Source organism: Schistocerca cancellata, chromosome 4 (genome assembly GCF_023864275.1).
Source record: "Schistocerca cancellata isolate TAMUIC-IGC-003103 chromosome 4, iqSchCanc2.1, whole genome shotgun sequence".
NCBI lineage: Eukaryota > Metazoa > Arthropoda > Insecta > Orthoptera > Acrididae > Schistocerca > Schistocerca cancellata.
The window spans coordinates 42,937,034-42,958,331 of NC_064629.1; the positions used below are offsets into that span (position 1 = coordinate 42,937,034).

Genomic DNA, 21,298 nt, shown 5'->3' on the forward strand with positions numbered 1-21,298 from the left:
TAGTAACTGATGACTGGGTTTGGAGTATAATGGAAGATGGTGCTGAGAGGTACCACCATTTGATGGTCTGCACTGCTTGACATCAATTAGGACTAATGTAACAGGGTCACATTTTTGTTTAACATTGGAATTAACAGAGGAAACATGATATCAAAAAAGTATAAACTAACTAATCATAAGAGCAAACTTTAAACAAATTGTATGTAAAGGAGACTCAGAGTCTGTAAAGTGTCATGGATGGCCAGCTATGCCATTAGATAAAAACTGGAAACATATTGTGGTGTAACAATGATATAATATATCATATACATTAACAAAATGAAATTAAATAAGCATATGGCATTGATGGCTGGGAGGCCCCATTAGGGAAGTTCAGTCACCAAGTGCAAGTCTTATTCCAGTCGACTCCACATTGGGCGACTTGTGCATTGGTGATGAGGATGAAATAATGATGAGGACAACACAACATAACACTCAGTCCACAAACCCAGAACTCCTGCATAGGAGGCAAGCATGTTACCACTCAGCTAAGCAGGTGGACATACATTAACAAATTTATGCCATATAATGTACGCAATACAATAAGCTTTAGGGAAAACTACACAGCCGATAGTCACATAATTATGAAACATTATTTGACCTTATTGGTCGATTTCACTGCAAGCAAAGAAAGACAATTAACAATTATGCAACAGGAAACTGTAAAACAAGCCCCTACACAATGTAGGCCACCAATATAAAATACAGTTCATGTATAAAACATTTCTAACAAAAACATTTACCAATATAAAAATATGTATAACATATGCCTTTTGTTTGCTAAATGTTTAGCTTTACATCAACGTGCTGTCACAGTGCGAGTAACATTGTAGTTGAATCTGAGAATACATAGGATAATTTATAAGGGAAGTTAACATAATTAATACTTATTGGCCAAGTATGTTATATAACTGCAGTGATACCTTATTTTCACAGCCTGAATCTGTTAGCATGAATGGCAAAATACTTTCTTTATTTAATATTTGTATTGTATCTGTCATGTACTCATCGGTTTATGAGAGTTCTTGTAAACAGTTCCTCTACCATTTGTATCACAATAATAGGGGTGAGTTTCAGTAACTAAAAGATAACAATCTAAGTTAATGATATCAGAGGCTACATATACTAAGTACTGTACACTTTTGTATCTATTTTGTTGCCGTGTAGTGTGTGTCTACAACTATTTCATGCGTGGGAGTGACATACTGTAATTTTTTTATAGAACAGAAATAACATTCTCCACTGAGAGGGGTAGTGATGTGGTTATCACATTGGACTCATATTCGAGAAGATGATGATTCAAAGCCATGTCCACGTATTCTGATTTATGTTACCTGTGATTTCCCTTAATCAGTAATTCAAATGCCAGTATTGTTTCGTTGAAAGTGCATGGTCGGTTTCCTTCCTCATAACACCCTAATACGAGTGTGTACTCCATCTCTAATACCTAGTTATTGACAAGACATTAAACACAAATTTTCATCTCATTTTCTCCTCTAAAACATTCTACAAGTTTCCAAAATAATCATTTTGACCCTTTACACTTTCTAGGGCTGTACTGCTTTGTGTGCTATTCCTGGGGAAGCCTATGCCCATATGCTTTACAACTGTCTTACCACTCCACTGTCTTTTGAAGATTTTTAATATCATTTTGTTTGTTATATGGTTAAGAGGCCTTGAAGCTTGAGTATTCTGATCTAGTCCTTGACCAACATCATAACAGTGCAGTGGGCCAAGGCTTATTATAATAATAGTTCCAGTACCAATATTATCATGACAAATACTATCGATTGTCAATAACCAAAAAACTAATAGCCGAGTTATGGCAACCATTAGCTGCACATACAGTTTCGTAAACTTTAGTATTTATTTCCTTGTTACTTAGAAAGTCTACATTATTTTACGTATGACAGTGATATATCGTTGCTTCCAGTATTATACCAGTGTTCTCCATTCAGTTTTACCATTAATACTGTGTTGGCATTTGATTTAGGACCTAGGCATCAAGCTAGGAAGTGTCACTCCAGTTTCGTCTTAATATTCAGCATGCTACAGGAACATAATCTTGTGATGTACATTGCATTTAAGTATTAATAAAACATTTTTAGTTGCATACATCTTATGAAAATAAGAATAAAATAATATTTTCAATGCAGGGTACTGATATATATGTAGTTCATAAACCCACAAGTACAGCACAGATACAATACGACAAGTAAATAAAAAAAGTATTTTGCTGTTCCTGCTGACTGATTCAGGATGTGAAAATAAGATGTCATTGCAGTTAAATAACATATTCAGCAGATAAGTGTAACTTCTATTAACTTCCCTGATAAATAGGCCTATGTATTTCAGAAATAGTGTGTAATGGTTATAAACCAACTACAGTTTTACTCATACAGTAATGGCGTGTTGATCTATGGATAAAAATTAAAAAAATGAAAGGTATATTTTGTTTGTAGTTTTATACTGGTACATGCAATTAGTAAAAATCCTTTATACATGAATTGTATTTTACATTGCTATACTACATTGTTCAGGGGCTTGTTTAACAGTTTCCTGTTCATTAGCTTTAATTGTCATCTTTGCTTGCAGCAAAATCGACCAATAAGGTCAAATCCTATTTCATAATTCTGTAAATGTCGACTGTGTAGTTTTTTCCTAAAGCTTATTCTATTACACATATTATATGACATAAATCTCTTAATGTCATTGTTACATCACAATATTTTTCCAATTTTTATCTCATGTCGCAGCTGGCCATCCATGACACTTTGCTGATGCTGTGTCTCATTTATATACAATTTGTGTAAAGTTTTCTGTGGGGATTCCTTGGAGTATACTACTTTGATGTTACGTTCCTTCTGTCAATTCCAATGTTAAACATAAATATGACCCTATTACGTTAGTTGTAATTGACGTCATGCAGTGAAAACCGCAACCTGGTGGTACCCCTTAGCACTGTCTTCCGTTATACTCCAAATTCAGTCGTCGTTTGCTGTTCCACAGCCAATATGTCATTATATTACAAAAAGGCAAGATGTTGCATCTGTCTTGTTCGTACTATTTGTACTACAAGTTGTACATACACTATAATAGCACATCTGGCATGTCATTGTAATGCCTCGACTTCCTTGTTGTATTTTTATTTATTTTTGTTTAAATTTCACTTATTAGAGATATTCATTATTATATTTGGCTGTTGATTGCACCTGACCATATCAATGATATTTCATGAGAAATATTATTTTACGGTATATCGTGTAGACCTAATGCAAAAGTGTGGTTGAAGCACTGTATGATGTAACTACCGCAGCTTATTTTTATGGATATGTAACTTTTGTCATTAAGCTGCAGTGTATTCCCTATTACCTTTTTTATATAACTGCAAGCCACTTTACACAGTTGGCTATAGTGTAAGCCTGTAACACGGCATAGTTTCTATTTATACAGGGTGAGTCACTAACTATTGCCACCAAAAACAACTCCGAAAGTCTGATAGGAGCTGAGAAGTTTGTACGACAAAAGTTGCGTGGGACAACGGGGGCTATAATATGACATTGGCTTTTAGTTGTTAGGTGTGGTCACGTCAGAGATATGAAGGTCAAATGACTCTGAGCACTATGGGACTTAACTTCTGTGGACATAAGTCCCCTAGAACTCAGAACTACTTAAATCTAACTAACCTAAGGACATCACACACATCCATGCCCAAGGTAGGATTCGAACCTGCGACAGTAGCGGTCGCGCGGTTCCAGACTGAAGCACCTAGAACTACTCGGCCACTCTGACCGGCTATGAAGGTCAACTTTGTTTCTTTTTTTTTTTAACAGGATGCTATAGTTTGGTACTTATTTTCTGATAGTGGCTATCGAGAAGAATCCAATAATGTGTAACAGTAACGTCTTTGAAGCTCAACGAAGGTCGCAAAGGTGGCATGAAGGTCCATTTACAGAAGGTGTTCGTAGTGATGACCATTGGTATTAATGCAGTGCTGCAATCTTCTTATCATGGATTGAGTGGTATTCCTTATCACTTTGGCACTTATTGAAGCATATTCTCTCTCGCATATCTTCAGGTGAAGTTGGAATGTCTTTATAAACAATGTATTTTGCGGACCTCCACAAGAAAAAATCCAGAGGCGTCAAGTCTGGCGAATGAGCTGGCCATGACACATCTCCGTACTCAATCCAACGATTTGGGAATTGTCTCTGCAACTCATAGCTATCCACTAGTGAAAAATGTGCCGGACACCCATCATGTTGATACCACATTCTGTTCCTTGTTCTTAATGGTATTTCTTCCAATAACAGACCTAATGTTTCTTGCAGGAATGTGTTTTACTTCCGACCATTAAGATATCCTTCGATGGAATAGGGGCCTATAATTCTATCCTCCAGAAACCCACACCATACATTCACCGACCACGGTTTTTGGTGTGCAACTTGCTGCAGCCAACATGGATTTTCAGTTACCCAATTATGCTTGTTATGCGAATTAAGTTTCCCATGGTTCGTTAATTTAGCCTCGTCAGTAAATAAAATCAAATTAATAAATATGTCATTCCTTTGAATCTGAAGTTGAGTTCATTGGCAGAATTCAATGTGACGCATAAAATCCGTACCAGTTACTTCTTGGTGGAGACTGATATGGTAAGGATGATATTTATGGCGATGGAGAACATGAACAACACTACTCTGGTTCATGCCAGATTCCCTTGCGATTTGACGCAAACTAACACAAGGATTTCGAGCCACAGTGGCAAGAGTACCAATTTCCGTTTCCTCGTTAGTAACTTTCCTTTGCCATTTATGTTTCCAATGCACTAAAGATCCAATTGTTCTCAAATTATCATACACATATTTAAATGTAGGATGTGTAGGGTGAGTACGTCGAGGATATCTTTCAGTGTGTAACTCTCTAGCTCTCACTGAATTTCGTTGGCATTCTCTGAAAATGAGAAGCATCATTCACATTCGCTTGATTCTACGATACTAATCTTACTGTTCCCATTAGTGTTGTATTGAAAAACCATCGAATGGTGTTTACATGTCACTGGCATGTTAGATGGATAGGCCGTATTCGGCGAATATTTAATATTTGCACGATATACGAGAGAGAGTTATAAGTGATACAGAATACCACTCAATCCATGATAAGAGGATTGCAGCATTGTGTTCATACCAATGGTCACCACTTCGAACACCTTCTGTAAATGGACATGCATGCCACCTTTTTCACCTTCGTTGACTTCAAAGACCTTGCTGTTACACATAATTGGATTCGTCTCGATAGTCACTATCAGAAAATAAGTACCAGACTATAGCATCCCATAAAAAAAAAGCTGATCTTCATAGCTCTGACGCTCCCCACATAGCAACAAAAAACCAACGTCATATTATGTCCCCCGTTGTCCCATGCAACTTCTGTCCCACAAACGTTTCAGCTTTTGTCGTACTTTCGGAGTTATTCTAGGTGGCCATAGTTAGTCACTCACCCTGTAGATCTGGAGATGGCAAACCATATTGGCGAAACTAGTAAACCAGTAATTGTGTTAGCATAGCGATCTAGGCAGATAAATGGTTTTCACAAGAAGACTACAGTACAAAAGTATAGAAGACGTCATGGAAACCTTTGCAATGTATCCCGAAAACAAAGAAGACGACGAGTGGGCGCAGCTAGAACGTGTTACCCTCCGATGTTACCAGACGACGCAAATGTCCTCCTCGACAATATAAATGTGAAAAGTTTCTTCACATACCGTTCTGTTTCGTTGACGAACTGTATGAATGCCGCCTTAAGGAGTGGTTTAACGTTTTTTTCCGTTCTGTTCACTCGACTTTAAATCGATCTTTATGTGATTTTTCCGTACGACTTCGATATTTGACGTGTCTTCATCATTTGAACATCTTTGGCCCATAACAAAATTTTTCCCGCGAGAGCGCCATTGTATTTGTTCTTAGCCGTTGAATGTAGGTGGTTTCGCACTGAAGTGACAGGTTAATACCGCTTCTATTATTGGTAGCTGAAAAATGTCTTCTGATAAAGTTTGCAAGACAACGGAAGAAGAAATCGAAAATGATAGTGAGAAGGGTAGTGACAGTGACGACTCTTCGGATGAAGAGGGAGGTATCAGACTCGGTGACATTTACATCCCACCTGGTCCAAAACCCGTATGTTCCTTTGATAGTAAGGGACCGAGATTGATGATTACACACATTGATAACGAAAATTTCAAAAGTTATGCTGGAAGGCAAATATTAGGGCCTTTCCATCCGGTAAGTGAGGATTTACTACTTTAGTAAATAAAATAGCATAGAGATATTGTGTTAAAAGTTTGTCATCACGTTCTCATTCATTTATGTGCAAAGCCATGGCAACGGCTTGATATTATGTATATGCCTCTTGGCAACATTGTTTTCGTTACATGTCATAACAAAGTTTTCTGCCTATATTATAGCCGGCTTCGTAGTTAGATGCTTGATTAAATATCAGTACATCCTAGATGATCGCAAGATTGTTGTAGAATTTCTCCTTTCTTTGACATGTAAATACGTAGTTGTGCACAATGGCCTGTTATTCCCATTATTTTTTTTTAAAAAAATGTTGAATTAATGTCATCGGGTGTGACCAGTGACATAAGAGATATGCAACAAACGCCGTAAACAATATGGCCATTATAACTTGATGTTATTGATTTTTGTGCCGTCGGCTCTGGGTATTGATTTCTTACCTGATCTGTGACGTTTTGGCTGCTTTGACATAACTTTTTTGTGCATATTTTGAATTGAATTTCTGTGTAACGTAACATTCTATCGATCGTAATCTCGATGGGTTATGCGGAAAGTAATTCGTTAATTTTTAATGTTTATCAGAAACGGAGAAATCAAGGCTTCCTAGGAAATCTGTTGTATTACTTACTTAATTTTTTAAGATCTCGTGCTTGATTTTCTACTCATGAGATAAATTGTATTCGTTTTACCGGGAACAGATTTTGCTATGAAAAGGGGCAAAAAATGGTTAACCTGGGTTGTTATAGAAACTGATGAATGTAATTTTGAAGAAAATAAAAGGGGGGTGGGGTGTAGGTGGTAGAGGGCATGATGTTGTTGGACCATAGTTGTGAAGAGCAGTTGTTTCAGGCAGTCACTCTTTTTCCAGATATGATTTTTAAGGCAGTTAAAGACAGGATAGCTTGTACTATGTTAATAAAAAATTATATAACAGATAGGTCAATCTTAATGTCAAAGGGGGGGGGGGGACTAGTTACAAGGGATTAGATGAATTGATGCATGCATTTGGCTGTGAATCATTCTGTAGGAATTAGGGACAAATAAATGGACCCGCACACATAGAATTGAAGGGTATTGGGGTAATGAAAAGCCTTATTGGATGGGGGAAAGAGGAATTTCAGTGCTACAGAGTCATTTAGACTTTGGAAAGTGGGGAAGAATGTGTGTGCCAAAGGAAGTGCGTCAGATTTGTTCTTGAAATGGTGATTTTTTTTTTCTTATTTTAGCAATTATTTTTATCTGTTGATTCTGTTTCATGTTTGATTTTGATGTATGGGGGTGTTTTGTAAGTGGTTTCATAGGTAGCTTTGATTTCTGGGAGAACAAACTATTTGCGATACTAATTACCTATTGGCAAGTACTGTGACACACCCTGTTACTCCGTACTGTTCATTTCAGTGCTAGTTTTGTATGACAGCGACTTGCTGTGTAGGGACTTTTGCATAGTGTACTGAAGTTGGAAATTGTTTGATGTTGTTGTTAGTGAGTTTGTTGATAGTAGGTTGTAGTGGACTGAAAAGATGTATTTTTTTTTTGAAATTATGGAAGAGGTTCAGAATTTGAGTGTGGTTACCTTGTGACTCAGTAGAACAACTTAATGCACAATAATGGCTTTGTTTTAGCTAGAGGTCTCAGTTAGGCTGGAATGTGATTAAGATTGGAGCTGGTGAACCCAAAGAATCTGGCAGTGGAAAAGATAAGTCGTGACACTAATCTGTAGTATAGCTTGATGTCTGTTAGTTTGGACTGCAACAGTCCGGTTGAGGGTTGGTGTAGCCAATGAATCTGTCAGTGGACAAATTACAAATTTAATCACTCCTTGTTTGAGTTGCAGCTGTTTGAACTGTGCTAGTATCTGCAAACTAAGGACAACATCACAATTAATGAGATATTAAAAAAAGCAGTGAAATATTTCTCTGCTTAGTGTTGCTACCCAATTGATCTGCATGAGGACACCGAGTAAATGGGTCAATGTTTTTAATTAAATTGTGGCAGGAGGTAGAGGATCAATGTTTCTAATCAGTCATGGGAGAAGGTAGGTGGATCAATGTTTATTAATATACCAAATGTGACTGCTACAAATAAGCATTGATCCATACACCTTCTCAAATAATTTAGTTTAAAAAAATTGATCCATTTACTGAAAATAAGGAAGCATCCGATCCCACCCATCTGCTTTGACCCATGACGTCACAGATATGGCAGAAACGACCATAAACCACGATTCCAATATGGCGCATATAAAGTCTGTAGATACACGTTATAAGGACAAAAATACATCGAAAAACAAACACACAAACATTCCACAAAAAGCCTAATGACACTAACGGGACAAGGGCGGAAAACAGGGTGTTTTTGGGTGGGGGCAAACTAAATATAAACAAATTCTGACACCCACCCCCATGCAAAACCACACAAAATGACGAAAAAAACCTACATCACAAAACTCCCCAAATACCACTAAACACAATATCTGGAATCGGACACTTCCCTTGACCTATATAGCTCAACAGCAGCTCCCGATCCCACAAATTGGGATCAAACACTTCCCTTGGCCTATATAGCTCAAAAACATCTCCCGATACCAATATCAACATACACAGCCACACATTGGGATCGAACAGTTCCCTTGACTTGCGTACTGTTAATTTTATCCGTCATATCCATTCCTGAACAAAAACAACAACCAGTTAATTTAACTAAAATTACCACACGATGTACAGCGAACAACACTAAATTAACCTTCACGCAAAATCGTTAACTCACTGAAACGAATTCCACTACAGACACAGCCGACACTCTAACGATTCTGGATAATGAGCAAAAGCAAACTGAGCCCATTACACCACACAAACGAAAACCCTGAACATACCACCAGAGAGCACAACACGATGACATCTACAAACACGTCACACTCACAAACCAAACTCCGCGCCGTCATGACGTCACACACAACACCCTTACGTCACGGGTCAAAGCCGATGCGTGGGATCGGATGCTTCTGTTGACCCCATTTACTCATTGTGCTCATGCAGAACGATTGCTTAATCATTTCACCGCCACATTTGATAGGTTTTTATGTCATAACAATCTGAGGCATGCACCAACACATGAATTGTAATGCAGAGCTAAATGACTTAAATCAGTCCACTTAATAGCATTCGCTACCATAATCACAAAGTATCTCACGAAACTCAGTAATACACCGAAAGAGTATACAGGGCAATGATTTCAATTATGTCACTAGAAATGCATTGCCTCTCTTCTGGCCTCTCATTGGTTATGTCAGAGAATCACCCTGTTGGCTACATGAAACGGATATGTAGCCAACCTAGGAGTAGTAGATAAGCACTGCCATTACTGCTGCTGGCCCTGTGCTAGACTTTAGCCAGAGGTTTCATGTCTAGCTACTTTTAGGTGAATAAGAAATGTTTTTATGTATTCTGACAAGCAGTTAAACATAGTATGAAATGTTAAAGCAGTGAAAGTTAAATTTCATTTTGTGCGTTAGTAGCAGAGTTATACTATACATACACAAATACTTAAGAAGAATTGTACATAAAGTATAACCTACTGTTGTGAGTTTGACATGAGCATCGGATGAGGAAGGATGGAAGTTCACGCTTAGCCTGGCCATCCTGTTTTAAGTTTCCTGTGGTTTTTCTAAATTACTGCAGGTAAATGGCAGGGTAGTACCTTCAACAAGGCTACAGCCAACAACCTGTCCGGTCCTTACTAAATACCTCTGTATATTACTTTCATTTACTGTGGCTATAATAAATTTGTTGTTTAACCTTTAGTTTTATTTAGAATGGACTAAGGTCATTTGATTTGCAAATGACTGATTTGTCACAGGTTTCTTTGCTTTTGTGGAAGTATTAGCAGTGAGGCTTTGAATGGTGTGAATATGTGAACTCTAGCCCTTTGCTTCATTAGTCAGTGCTCAGCAAGGCAGTTAAGTTGGCCAACAAATATGTAATGTATTCACATATGAATCTTTGTGATAAACTTTCTGCACTTTTATATGATAAGCTGTGTAAGGAAATTTCAATGTCGAATAATATTTGTTCATTCTGTTATCATTTATTTTATTAGTTTGTGCGTATCACATTGATTGTATTCATGATGACTCAGTGCAGTGGAATTTCATTAGGTTTACAAATATTTTTCTGTTAAAACATGGCTACATGTGGTCATACGAATAGGTGATTAATGTAACCTTGAAAGAGGTGTACAATTCTATATTGAATTTGTGGCTGAGTTAGCCACTCTAATTGTAATGTAGATATCTTGAACAAAAAACACTGCCCAGTAGTTTGAAGAAAGCACAGGTACTATCTGTCTACAAGAAAGGTAGTAGAAGTGACCCACAAAAGTACCGTTCAATATCTTTGACATCGATTTGTTGTAGAATCTTATAACATATTTAGAGTCCAAACATAATGAAGTATCTTTAACAGAATGGTTTCCTCCATGCCGACCAACACACATCCTGAAAACATCGATGATGTGAAACCAACTCACAACATGAAAGCTACAGGAAACTCTCTTGCTCCTCCCATGTCTCTTACCTGGCAGCCTGCTGTACGTAGTCCCTCAGTATCCTATGTGTTCTCAATGGTACTTTCTGGGGTGCAGATCGAACCATGCTCCTGTTTGTACCAGTCTCTTGCCTATTTGAAACTAGACTATGGGTGCTTTGTTTATGCGTCTGCATGTCTGTCCCTCTTATGCTATCTCAACACAATCCACCGTGGTGGCATCTGTTCTGCCATTGGTGCCTTTTACACTAGCCCAATTGAGAGTCTGTATGCTGAAGCTGCTAAACTACCATTGTCCTACCTTTCTCTTTGGAAGGTATGTATGCCGTTTGTCTGCAGTGCGTGACCACACATCCTATGCCTCCTCCTTCGATTATGCCTTTGATCACCAGTTTGTGGTATGTCCCTCTTCTGTTACCTCCTGGAGTCTGTTTCGGCACTTGCTCCGGCAGCTTCGCTTCGCACTACCTGCAACTTTCCCGGTGGGTGTGAGCCCTTTACCACCCTAGCTTCGGAAGCGTCCAGTGTTAACCTTGGCCTTCATTCGCTTCCTAATGACACTACTCAAGCCTTTCTCTTTCATCTTTAGTTTCACTGCCTTCACATGGAACTTCCCATTAGTACCTTTTCGTACACTGATGGCTCTCGAACTGACCATGGTGCTGGATGTGCCTTCTTTGGTGCCCACGTCTTTTGACACTGGCTTTCGGCACACTAGTAAGTCTATGTGCAGTATACACCATCCATTTCTTATTGCAATGGGTCCAGGAAAACTGTCACTTGCTCACTCTTGGTGGAGCCACTGTGATGTTTATGTGGGTTTCTTGGTCATGGCGGTCTGCCAGGAAATGAGGCTGCAGTCCTCATCTCAGCCCACTAGTTCCTATACTCCCTCCACTGATCTCTGTGTTCCTGTCTGTCAGGAGGTGGTATCCCTTTGGCATTGCCATTGGTCCTCCCTTTGTGGGAATAAGCTCCGTATTATTAAGCCTCTGCCAGCAGCTTGGATGACCTCTTGGCCCTCCTGCTGGGAGGTGGTCATTTAACTAAGTTGCGTGTTATCACTGCCTTTTTAGCCATCGTCATTTGATAAGTGGCACTCCCCTGCCTCTTTGTACGCATTACGCACAAGTTTAACTGTCCGCCACATCCTGATGGAGTGCCCATTTTTTGAACCGTTCATGTTCCCGCTTAGATTTGCCGTCTGAGTTCTTGGCTGTTTTAGCAAATGACACGTGGCCTGTCAACCCCGTTTTTCTTTTTATCTGCCAAAGCAATATGGCGAAAGCCATTGAATTTTTAGTTTTGGACCTCTGTTTCTGTATGGTGTCTTTTGTAGCCCTTTCTCCATGTCCCTGTTTTTAGCTGTCTTCTCTTCTGTCAATTGGCATTGATGCATAGTCATTTTTTAATTCCTCTCTGTCTTTGTGTTGTATAGTTTTGACTTGGGTGGGTATGACTCCAGTTGTTTTTGTGCTGCAAACAAACCTGAAAGCCTTTTATTAAGGCAGTTGGGTAAATGCTGTATTTCTTAGTTTCTGGGAAGCATTTGACTTGGCATCACACCAGTGCTTATTATCAAAAGTTCAGTCATATGGTGTTTCAAGTGAAATTTGTGATTGGATTGATGACTTTTTGGTAGGGAGAACACAGCATTTCATCGTGGATGGAAAGTCATCGTCAGATGTAGAAGTAACTTTGGATGTGCCTCAGGAAGTGTGTTGGGACCTTTTGCTGTCCTGTATAATGATTTGAGAAAATATTAATAGTAACATAAGGCTATTTGCAGATAATTTATCTATAATGAAGTACTGTCTGAACCAAGCTGCACAAGTATTAAGTATGACCTTGATAAGATTTCAAAGTGGTGCAAAGATTGCCAACTTGCTTTAAATGTTCAGAAATATATGCCCCCCCCCCCCCCCCCCACACACACACACACACACACACACACACACACACACACACACACACACACACACACACACACACACACACACACACACACACTGAACATCTATATTTTCCGCGCATGCTGTGATTTCCCTTATTTAATTATGGTGATCATTTCTTCCTATGTAGGTCAGCATCAACAAAATATTTTCGCATTCGGAGGAGAAAGTTGACAATTGAAATTTCATAAGATTCCACCGCAGCGAAAAACACCTTTGTTTTAATGATGTCCACCCCAAATCCTGTATTATTTCAGTGGGACTCTCCCCCCTATTTCGCAATAATACAAGACGTGCTGCCCTTCTTTCAACTTTTTCGATGTACTCCATCAATCCTATCTGGTAAGGATCCCACACCGCGAAGCAGTATTCTAAAAGAGGGTGGACAAGTGTAGTGTAGGCAGTCTCTTTAGTAGATCTGTTAAATTTTCTAAGTGTCCTACCTATAAAACGCAGTCTTTGGTTAGCCTTCCCCACAACGTTTTCTACGTGTTCCTTCCAATTTAAGTTGTTTGCAATTGTAATTGCTAGGTATAGTTGAATTTACAGCCTTTAGATTTGACTGATTCATCATGTAATCGAAGTTTAAGGGATTCCTTTTAGCACTCATGTGGATGACCTAACACTTTTAGTTATTTAGGGTCAATTGTTGATTTTCGGACCATACAGATATATCTTCTACATCATTTTGCAATTTGTTTCAATCTTCTGATTACTTTACTAGCTGATAAATGATGGTGTTATCTGTAAACAATCTAAGACGGCTGCTCAGATTGTCTCCCAAATCGTTTATATAGATAAGGAGTAGCAAGGGGCCCATAACACTACCTTGGGGAACATCAGGAATCATTTCTGTTTTACTCAATGACTTTCTGTCAATGTGAGCTGTGTCGCAGTTGGAATCTGCTAATGCCTGCAAATACCTGTGTGTAACACTTTGTAGGGATATGAAATGGAATGATCATGTAGGCTCAGTTGTGGGTAAAGCAGGTGGTAGACTTTGGTTTATTAGTAGAATACTGGGGTAAGTGCAATCATTCTACAAAGTACATTACTTACTAGTCACCTGTGCAACTCATTCTAGAATATTGTCCTGTACCAAATAGGACTAACAGGGGATACTGAACGTGTGCAGTGAAGGGCAGCACATACGGTCACAGGTTTATTTGACCCTTGGATGAGTGTTAACGGTGATGATGAAGAAACTGAAATGGCAGACTCGTGAGGATAGATGTAAACTGTCCTGAGAGTCTCCTAACAAATTGTCATGAACCAGCTTCAAATGATGACTCTAGGAATATACAATCACCCCCTATGTTTCGCTCACATGGGGATAGGGAGGACAAGATTAGAATAATTACAGTAAACAAAGATGCATTCAGTCATTCTTCCTATGCTGTACAAGTGAATGGAACGAGAAGAAACCCAAATAACTGGTACAATGGGATGTACCCTCTGCCATGCTCTTCCCAGTGTTTCGCAGAGTGTGAATGTAGATATGTAATAAGGGGATTGTTGCAACAGAGGAGTCTTGTGACATTCTACTACATTAAAAAAAAATAGTAAAATATCAGTTTTCCTTCGCATCTCTGTTTTTGCATGGATGACATCACACACCATGCCTGGTCAAAGCCAATGTGCAGTATGTGTAGTTTCAATCCACCTGCTCAACCATCTCCATTGTATATATGTGTAATGAAGTCCATGGAAGGTCGAATAGCGGAAAACATTCATGTAGTTGCAATTTTGTGTGTAGTGGTATGAGGGAGTGCCATGAAGAAATACTAAAAATCCTGATCAGTGGGGTGTTTGCAGGAGGGGGGGGGGGAGGGGGATTAAAGTATCATTTTGGTTTCTCTTGAATAATTTTCCACCGTTTATATCTACATCTACATCATTACTCTGCAATTCACATTTAAGTGCTTGGCAGAGGGTTCATCGAACCACAATCATACTATCTCTCTACCATTCCACTCCCGAACAGCGCGCGGGAGAAACGAACACCTAAACCTTTCTGTTTGAGCTCTGATTTCTCTTATTTTATGTTGATCATTCCTACCTATGTAGGTTGGGCTCAACAAAATATTTTCGTATTCGGAAGAGAAAGGTGGTGACTGAAATTTTGTAAACAGATCTCGCCGTGACGAAAAACGCCTTTACCTTAATGACTTCCATTCCAACTCGCGTACCATAACTGCCACACTCTCTCCCCTATACATAATACAAAACGAGCTGCCCCCCCCCCCCCCCCCCTTTTTTTCACCCTTTCGATGTCCTCCGTCAATTCCACCTGGTAAGGATCCCACACCGCACAGCAATATTCTAACAGGACGAATGAGTGTAGTGTAAGCAGTCTCTTTAGTGGACTTGTTGCATCTTCTAAGTGTCCTGCCAATGAAATGCAGCCTTTGGCTCGCCTTCCCCACAATATTATCTATGTGGTCTTTCCAACTGAAGTTGTTCGTAATTTTTACACCCAGATACTTAGTTGAATTGACAGCCTTGAGAATTGTACTATTTATCGAGTAATCGAATTCAAACGGATTTCTTTTGGAACTCATGTGGATAGTGAAGACGTATTCTAATAAAAATTAAACCACATTAAATTTCGTATGAAAAAAGCTCCATTCATTTTGTCTCAAGGACTAATTGTTTCCATGTTGTGTGGGGTGGGAAAATTGCAAATAATTAAAAATGTTTTAATGGTATAAAATTGTGTTGTTACAGTAGGTTACGAACAAATATTAAGTTTCTGTATCACATAAAGTGCAGTAGAACTGTATTGCGAGGTTAATTATGTTTTGAGGATGTCAGGCTGGAGGGGAAGTGGAAGGTACAAGCATGAAGTGAGGCAGGTTGCCATATTGCAGTCATGAACTTCCTTTTTTTGTAGGTCTGCAAATGGAAAGGTTTGCAAGCAATACTCCGCACTCTGCGCCTCACTACATCTAAACAACCAACTACAGGGAGTTTAACACAATTATACTGACCCTTTCACTGTTTGCTACAAAAATCACTGGCTACACAGTGTCCACACCCAGAGGTGTTTATTTTCCACAAAGTTCATTAACTCTACATGGCATACAGATATGTAATACTAGTAATAAGAGCAGAAGAAACACATTTGGAGATTCTGTGCAAATCGCTGCATGCTGTTTTATGCTGCTAGAGGAGAAATTGGTTTGTAGTCATCCTGTACAGCAGTTTGTGTTCTTCTGGGAAAGGTGACTTCCCCCACCACAAGTGCTGCTCACTTTTACAGTCTTTGCCTTGTCAAGATTTCCTGTCCCGTTCCCTTGTGTGAGTGGACTTCAGAGCTCGTGTATATACAGTGGCATTTTTCAGTTTGAATACTTATTAGCAGCTGTTAAGTGCCATTTATGTAAAATACACTGCCATAAACAATGGCTGAGAAATATTCAGTTTGTGTTATGTTGTTTGTGACTATGCAAGGGAAAGGATCTGCAGTGGAAAAGGTGGTACCTTGCTGCTATCTGTAATGGACAGCATATTGTTGGCCTGTGTAACCATTTTGTATTCACTCGGTGGTGAAATAATGAATGGCTAGATAGTTACTGCTCTTCTCATCATTATGTTACTGGTGGACTGCATCAATCTCTTCCATTCAGAACTTTATGGCACTTGGAGTGGGTTGCACTGAATGGAATGGGACTGATCATGTTAAAGTGTAGATCAAATTCAAACAATGGAAAGGGTGGAATAACAACATTATTGGACAGATGATTGCTACTCATCCATAGAGAAGGACAAGCACAATGAGAAAGACTGCTGAAATTTTTAAGCTTTTGTGCAAAGTCTTTCCTTTGAAGTAGAAAACACATGCTTTCACGTAAGCACAATTCTCCTATGTGGCCACTGTCTGAAGGTGCTGGAGCCCGAATGCTGCATCTTCCTTGCTGTATAGTCACAAGAAGAAGGATATCGCCTTTCGTTTATCTTGTGGCTGCCTCCTGAATTAATGGTTAGCCAACTATTAGGAAACTTCTCATCTCTGCAAACAATTTGTTCATTACACAATTTGTCCTGCACAATGGTAAGTGAATAAGTAGATATAGGACAATACCTTACGCATATTTTAATTTCTTCTTTCTTTCCTTCGGACAATACCTTACGCATATTTTAATTTCTTCTTTCTTTCCTTCTTAGTGACTGCAATAGTATTTGATACGGCAGATTTTTCTCAGAGATTAGATGGTATTGGTTTATACATTGCACTATTCACTTGTTACTTAGTCATTTGTCAGTATCTCTTACAGTACATGATTGTATAGCCTTCTCTTGCCCAAATCAAAAAGTTGTAAAAATAAAATATGCAATCAAAGAAATCCAGAAAAAAGGGACCAGTTACTCACTTGGAATATAGAATACCTTTCACTGCAAATTTCTCATACATTTTGTAAAGGAAGCAGGCAGCTGGGCCCGAAATAATTACTTGTGAAGTTGATTGACCCTCCCACCCAAGGGCTCACCACTCTTCGTTGAGTACATGCTTGGCAATTGCGGGCTCCCAGCCTTTGTGGTGCTACTTCCCTTCCTGTGCTGCATGTCTATCACCTTGCTATTCTTTCCTTCCCCCTGCAGGTCCGGGGGTTAGAATAGGCCCGAGGTATCCTTGTGACTAAAAGGAGTCTCACACAGAAGTTCAGGTCCCATTTTATGGTTTGATCTGCCACTTTCCAAATTCTACAGAAGTGTGGGCCATATGGGGAAGGACACCTTGCTTTACATGGTGTGCAAGTGCCCTTTGATTCAATCTCCTGAATCTCTTGTCATGGCTTGGCATCTCCATTTCCGATTAAACTATTTGGGCGAGGACTCTTTCCGTGGTATGTCATCTTCTTCCGTTGTCTCCTGTCCTCTTTTGCCACCATGACACTATTGGATTTCTCTGCACCCAATATCCAGCATGGTGTAGCCAGTCTGTTGTGGTGGGGCAATCGTGTACCCATTTGGTGGTAGCCCCCTGACAACACAGGGATTGCACTTCTGATACCTGAGCTGTAAACTCCTCATGTATGCCAAGGAATAGATACCTGTCTTCCTGGGGCATCAGGACTCGAGGCAATGGCCATCATGCCAGTTGGCCTTTGCTGTGGCGGGGGGTGCCTGTGGGGAGAGCCCCTGATTGGAGTGGGTGGAACCAGGGCAGATCAACTGCAATGAAGCGCTGACCGTACAGCACTGGCAGTCTGTAAGGACAAGATAGGATACAATGCCAACAGGTATGACCCTGACCCTAAATCGTTTCCCTCCCTTGCTACACTATGGGAGGAACATAGAGCTACAGAACGGAGAGCCATATTTGTCTCCCAAGTGCCAGTGGTTTCTCATTCTGTGCCACAAAAAGTGGGCCCTCCGGGCCACCAGAATGCATATGCCCCCTTGGTGGTAAGGGGTAAATATTCCTCTGTTGCTACCAAAGCACTTACTTTGGTACTTTGGGAGCAAGCCCGCCCCCCCCCCCCCCCCCACACACACACACAGGGGACATTAGCCCCTCCCCCCTGCTTGAGAAGCAACAGCCTCCTCTGGCTTCTCTCCTACGGAAAGGGTCCCTTGGGGCCCTCTCTCCCAATGTCTCCATAATGCTACGGCGGACACTCGCCAATGGCTTAAGGAGCCAAAAGCTGCTGGACAAAGAGCTTCACGGTCTTCCTCCGTGCCCCTAAAGAGAAGCAGAACTAAGTAGTAGTCTGCTAAGAAATAGGAACCTCTGATGGCCCCAACGCCACCACTCCCTATAAATTCTGCATCTGAGGATGCATTGGAGATTTTCGTGTTCCCTTCGGACCTGCACCTCACAGATGCCTCAGCCACCACAGAAATGGCTATACTCAGGTGGAGGCAGCAGGTGACCCTGAGACATAACCTGCGTCCTGGTGCACTTCATGCCTTACCACACTCACGATAACATGATCCTTCAGTGGAATTGCGGTGCTTTTTTTCAACCACCTGGCTGAGCTACGGCAACTGTTAAGCTCTACACCTGCTTTCTGCATTGCCTCCAGGAAACCTGGTTCGCGGCACTGCGGACCACTGCTATCTGTGGCTGTAAGGGATATTACAGGAACCATAGCAACTATAATGTTTGTGTCTCTGTCCTGAACTTGGTATGCAGTGAACCTGTGCCCCTTCAAACTCTTCTTGACGCTGTGGCTGTCAGGGCAGGGTATGGACGACGCAAGAAATAATTGTCTGCAGTGTATATCTTCCTCCAGATGGTGCGGTATCCCTGAACGCATTGGCTGCAGTGATAGATCAACTCCCTAAATCTTCCATACTTTTGGGAGATTTTAACGCTCGTAACCCATTGTGGGGTGGCACAGTTCTTACTGGCCAAGACAGAGATGTTGAAGATTTACTGCCACAACTCGACCTCTGCCTCTTAAATACTGGGGCCGTCGCACATTTCAGTGTGGCACATAGCACATATTCGGCCATTGATTTCTCGGTTTGCAGTCTTGGCCTTCACCCATCTATCCACTGGAGAGCACATGGCAACCTGTGTGGTAATGACAGGATGTATACGACCTGGGACAACTGGGTGATCCGGGAAAATCCTGGGAATTTTTTCATCTGGGTGAAAACAGGGAAGAACCTGGGATTTTTAGAATTCTGGGAATTTTTCATTGTTTTTGATTCTAGTTAAACTTTTGTAGTTTTGACTGGTAAGAACCAATAATCATACAAAGGATATTACTGTATCCCACTACTGCAGAATAATACTGCAGCAATAAAACATGAACAAGAGAAAAAATGAAAGTAACTTAAATTGCAAAGGAAATGTGCCACATATAGCAACAAAACACAGTGCTCATTCAAATGTCTGCCAACAGCAAATTGTCAAAGGCTTTAGGAAGACTATGCAATGCTTTGTAACAACAAATTGCCTCCGACGAGCGTGACGTTACAACTGTTTGCATTAGGTTCGTTTCCCCCCAGGGGGTCCACAACTCTTTTGTGGATACGTGCGTAGCGAGCACGGGACCTCCTTCCTTTCCGGGCTGCGTACCTTCCCTATCCCCCATCTTCGCCCCCCACCCCTCCCCTCACCTCTGGCTCTTTCCTTCCCTTTCTCCCCCTCTGGCAGTATGGTTTGTGCCTACGTCCGGAGACGGACGCTCGTAAATGTAACGCATTCTTCGCCTCATCTGCTTGTGACTTCATCCTTCCTTTGTCCTTCTCTTTTCCTTACCTCTTCTCTTTACCCTTTTCTCTGCTGTGGCGTTTAAGACCTCTCTTCTTTCCTTTCCGTTTCTTTGTTTTTCCCTTTCTCTTTCTTCCTCCCTGTGCATGTCTGAAGGCCTACCCACGCATTTTGTGCGTAGTCGGTGACGGGGTAATGCGTAATTCCCTGCCCCGGGTAGACAGGTAGGACACGTACGTACCCCCTGGTAACGGCCAAGCCCAGGGAGGGGTGATTACCCGAGCTGATACCTTCCGAAAGTGCCGATTGGTCCCTCCGTCTGTTTGTCGGGAGGTGTGACCTGAGGTGTGAACAATCACCTAAGGCGGGAGTGCCCTCAGAGAGGGCCCCCACAAGGAAGGAGCGCCCCATCGGAGACGCCGGTAATTATGGGGGATTCTTCCGCAGTGGTTTCCTCACCTTCCACTATGTCTGCTCACAAGTGTAAGTTCACAGAGTCTCAGCCACAGACAGTTCTTCCATCGTTGCCACAGTTCCTTGTTGTTTCTCGGTCTGACGAAGGTCATGACTTCTCCACGGTCAACCCTTTCATTATTCAGAAAGGTGTCGACGCAATTGCAGGTCCTGTAAAGTCTTGTTCCAGATTGCGGATTGGCACCTTGTTGTTGGAAACAGTCAGTGCCCTCCAGGCACAAAAATTGCTGCGTACTTCACTGCTCCACACCTTCGCTGTCCGGGTTGAAGCGCACCGCACTATAAATTCCTCGCGTGGAGTCGTTTATACACGCTCCCTCGATGGATTGTCTGACGAAGAAATTCAGCACTACCTGTCTGACCAGGGCGTAACAGCTGTTCATAGAGTTATGAAAAGGGTTGACACGAACATCATTCCAACCCGCACTGTCTTCTTGACATTTGACAAAGTTCAACTCCCATCGAAAATCAAAGCAGGCTATGAGATAATTTCCGTTCGCCCTTACATCCCAAACCCTACGCGTTGCTATCGGTGTCAGCGGTTCAATCACACCAGCCAGTCCTGTTCCAATCCGGCCAAATGTGTTACGTGTGGCAAGGATGCCCATGAGGGTGCTTGTCCACCTCCATCCCCTCGCTGCATCAACTGTATGGGTGACCACGCTGCTTCCTCTCGAGATTGCCCCGTTTTTAAAGACGAAAAGCTCATCCAGGAAATCAGAGTGAAGGAAAAGGTGTCGACCTTTGCTGCTCAAAAATTATTCGCCAGTCGACAGCCCACCATGCCTCAGACAGGAAAATACAGCACTGTCCTTGCTTCTCCTCGGCCAG

The 21,298-nt window shown here is 41.0% G+C and overlaps 1 protein-coding gene across 1 annotated transcript in view; it reads left to right on the forward strand.

The window, feature by feature from the left end:
- The first annotated feature begins 5,969 nt into the window (after positions 1–5,969).
- LOC126183265 (structural maintenance of chromosomes protein 4-like) overlaps positions 5,970–21,298 on the forward strand; it is a 251,337-nt gene continuing 236,008 nt past the window's right edge. The window contains exon 1 of the mRNA XM_049925088.1: positions 5,970–6,317. Within this exon, the coding sequence (XP_049781045.1) occupies positions 6,072–6,317 (246 nt within the window). The 5' untranslated portion in view covers positions 5,970–6,071. The remainder of the gene's footprint in view (positions 6,318–21,298) is intronic.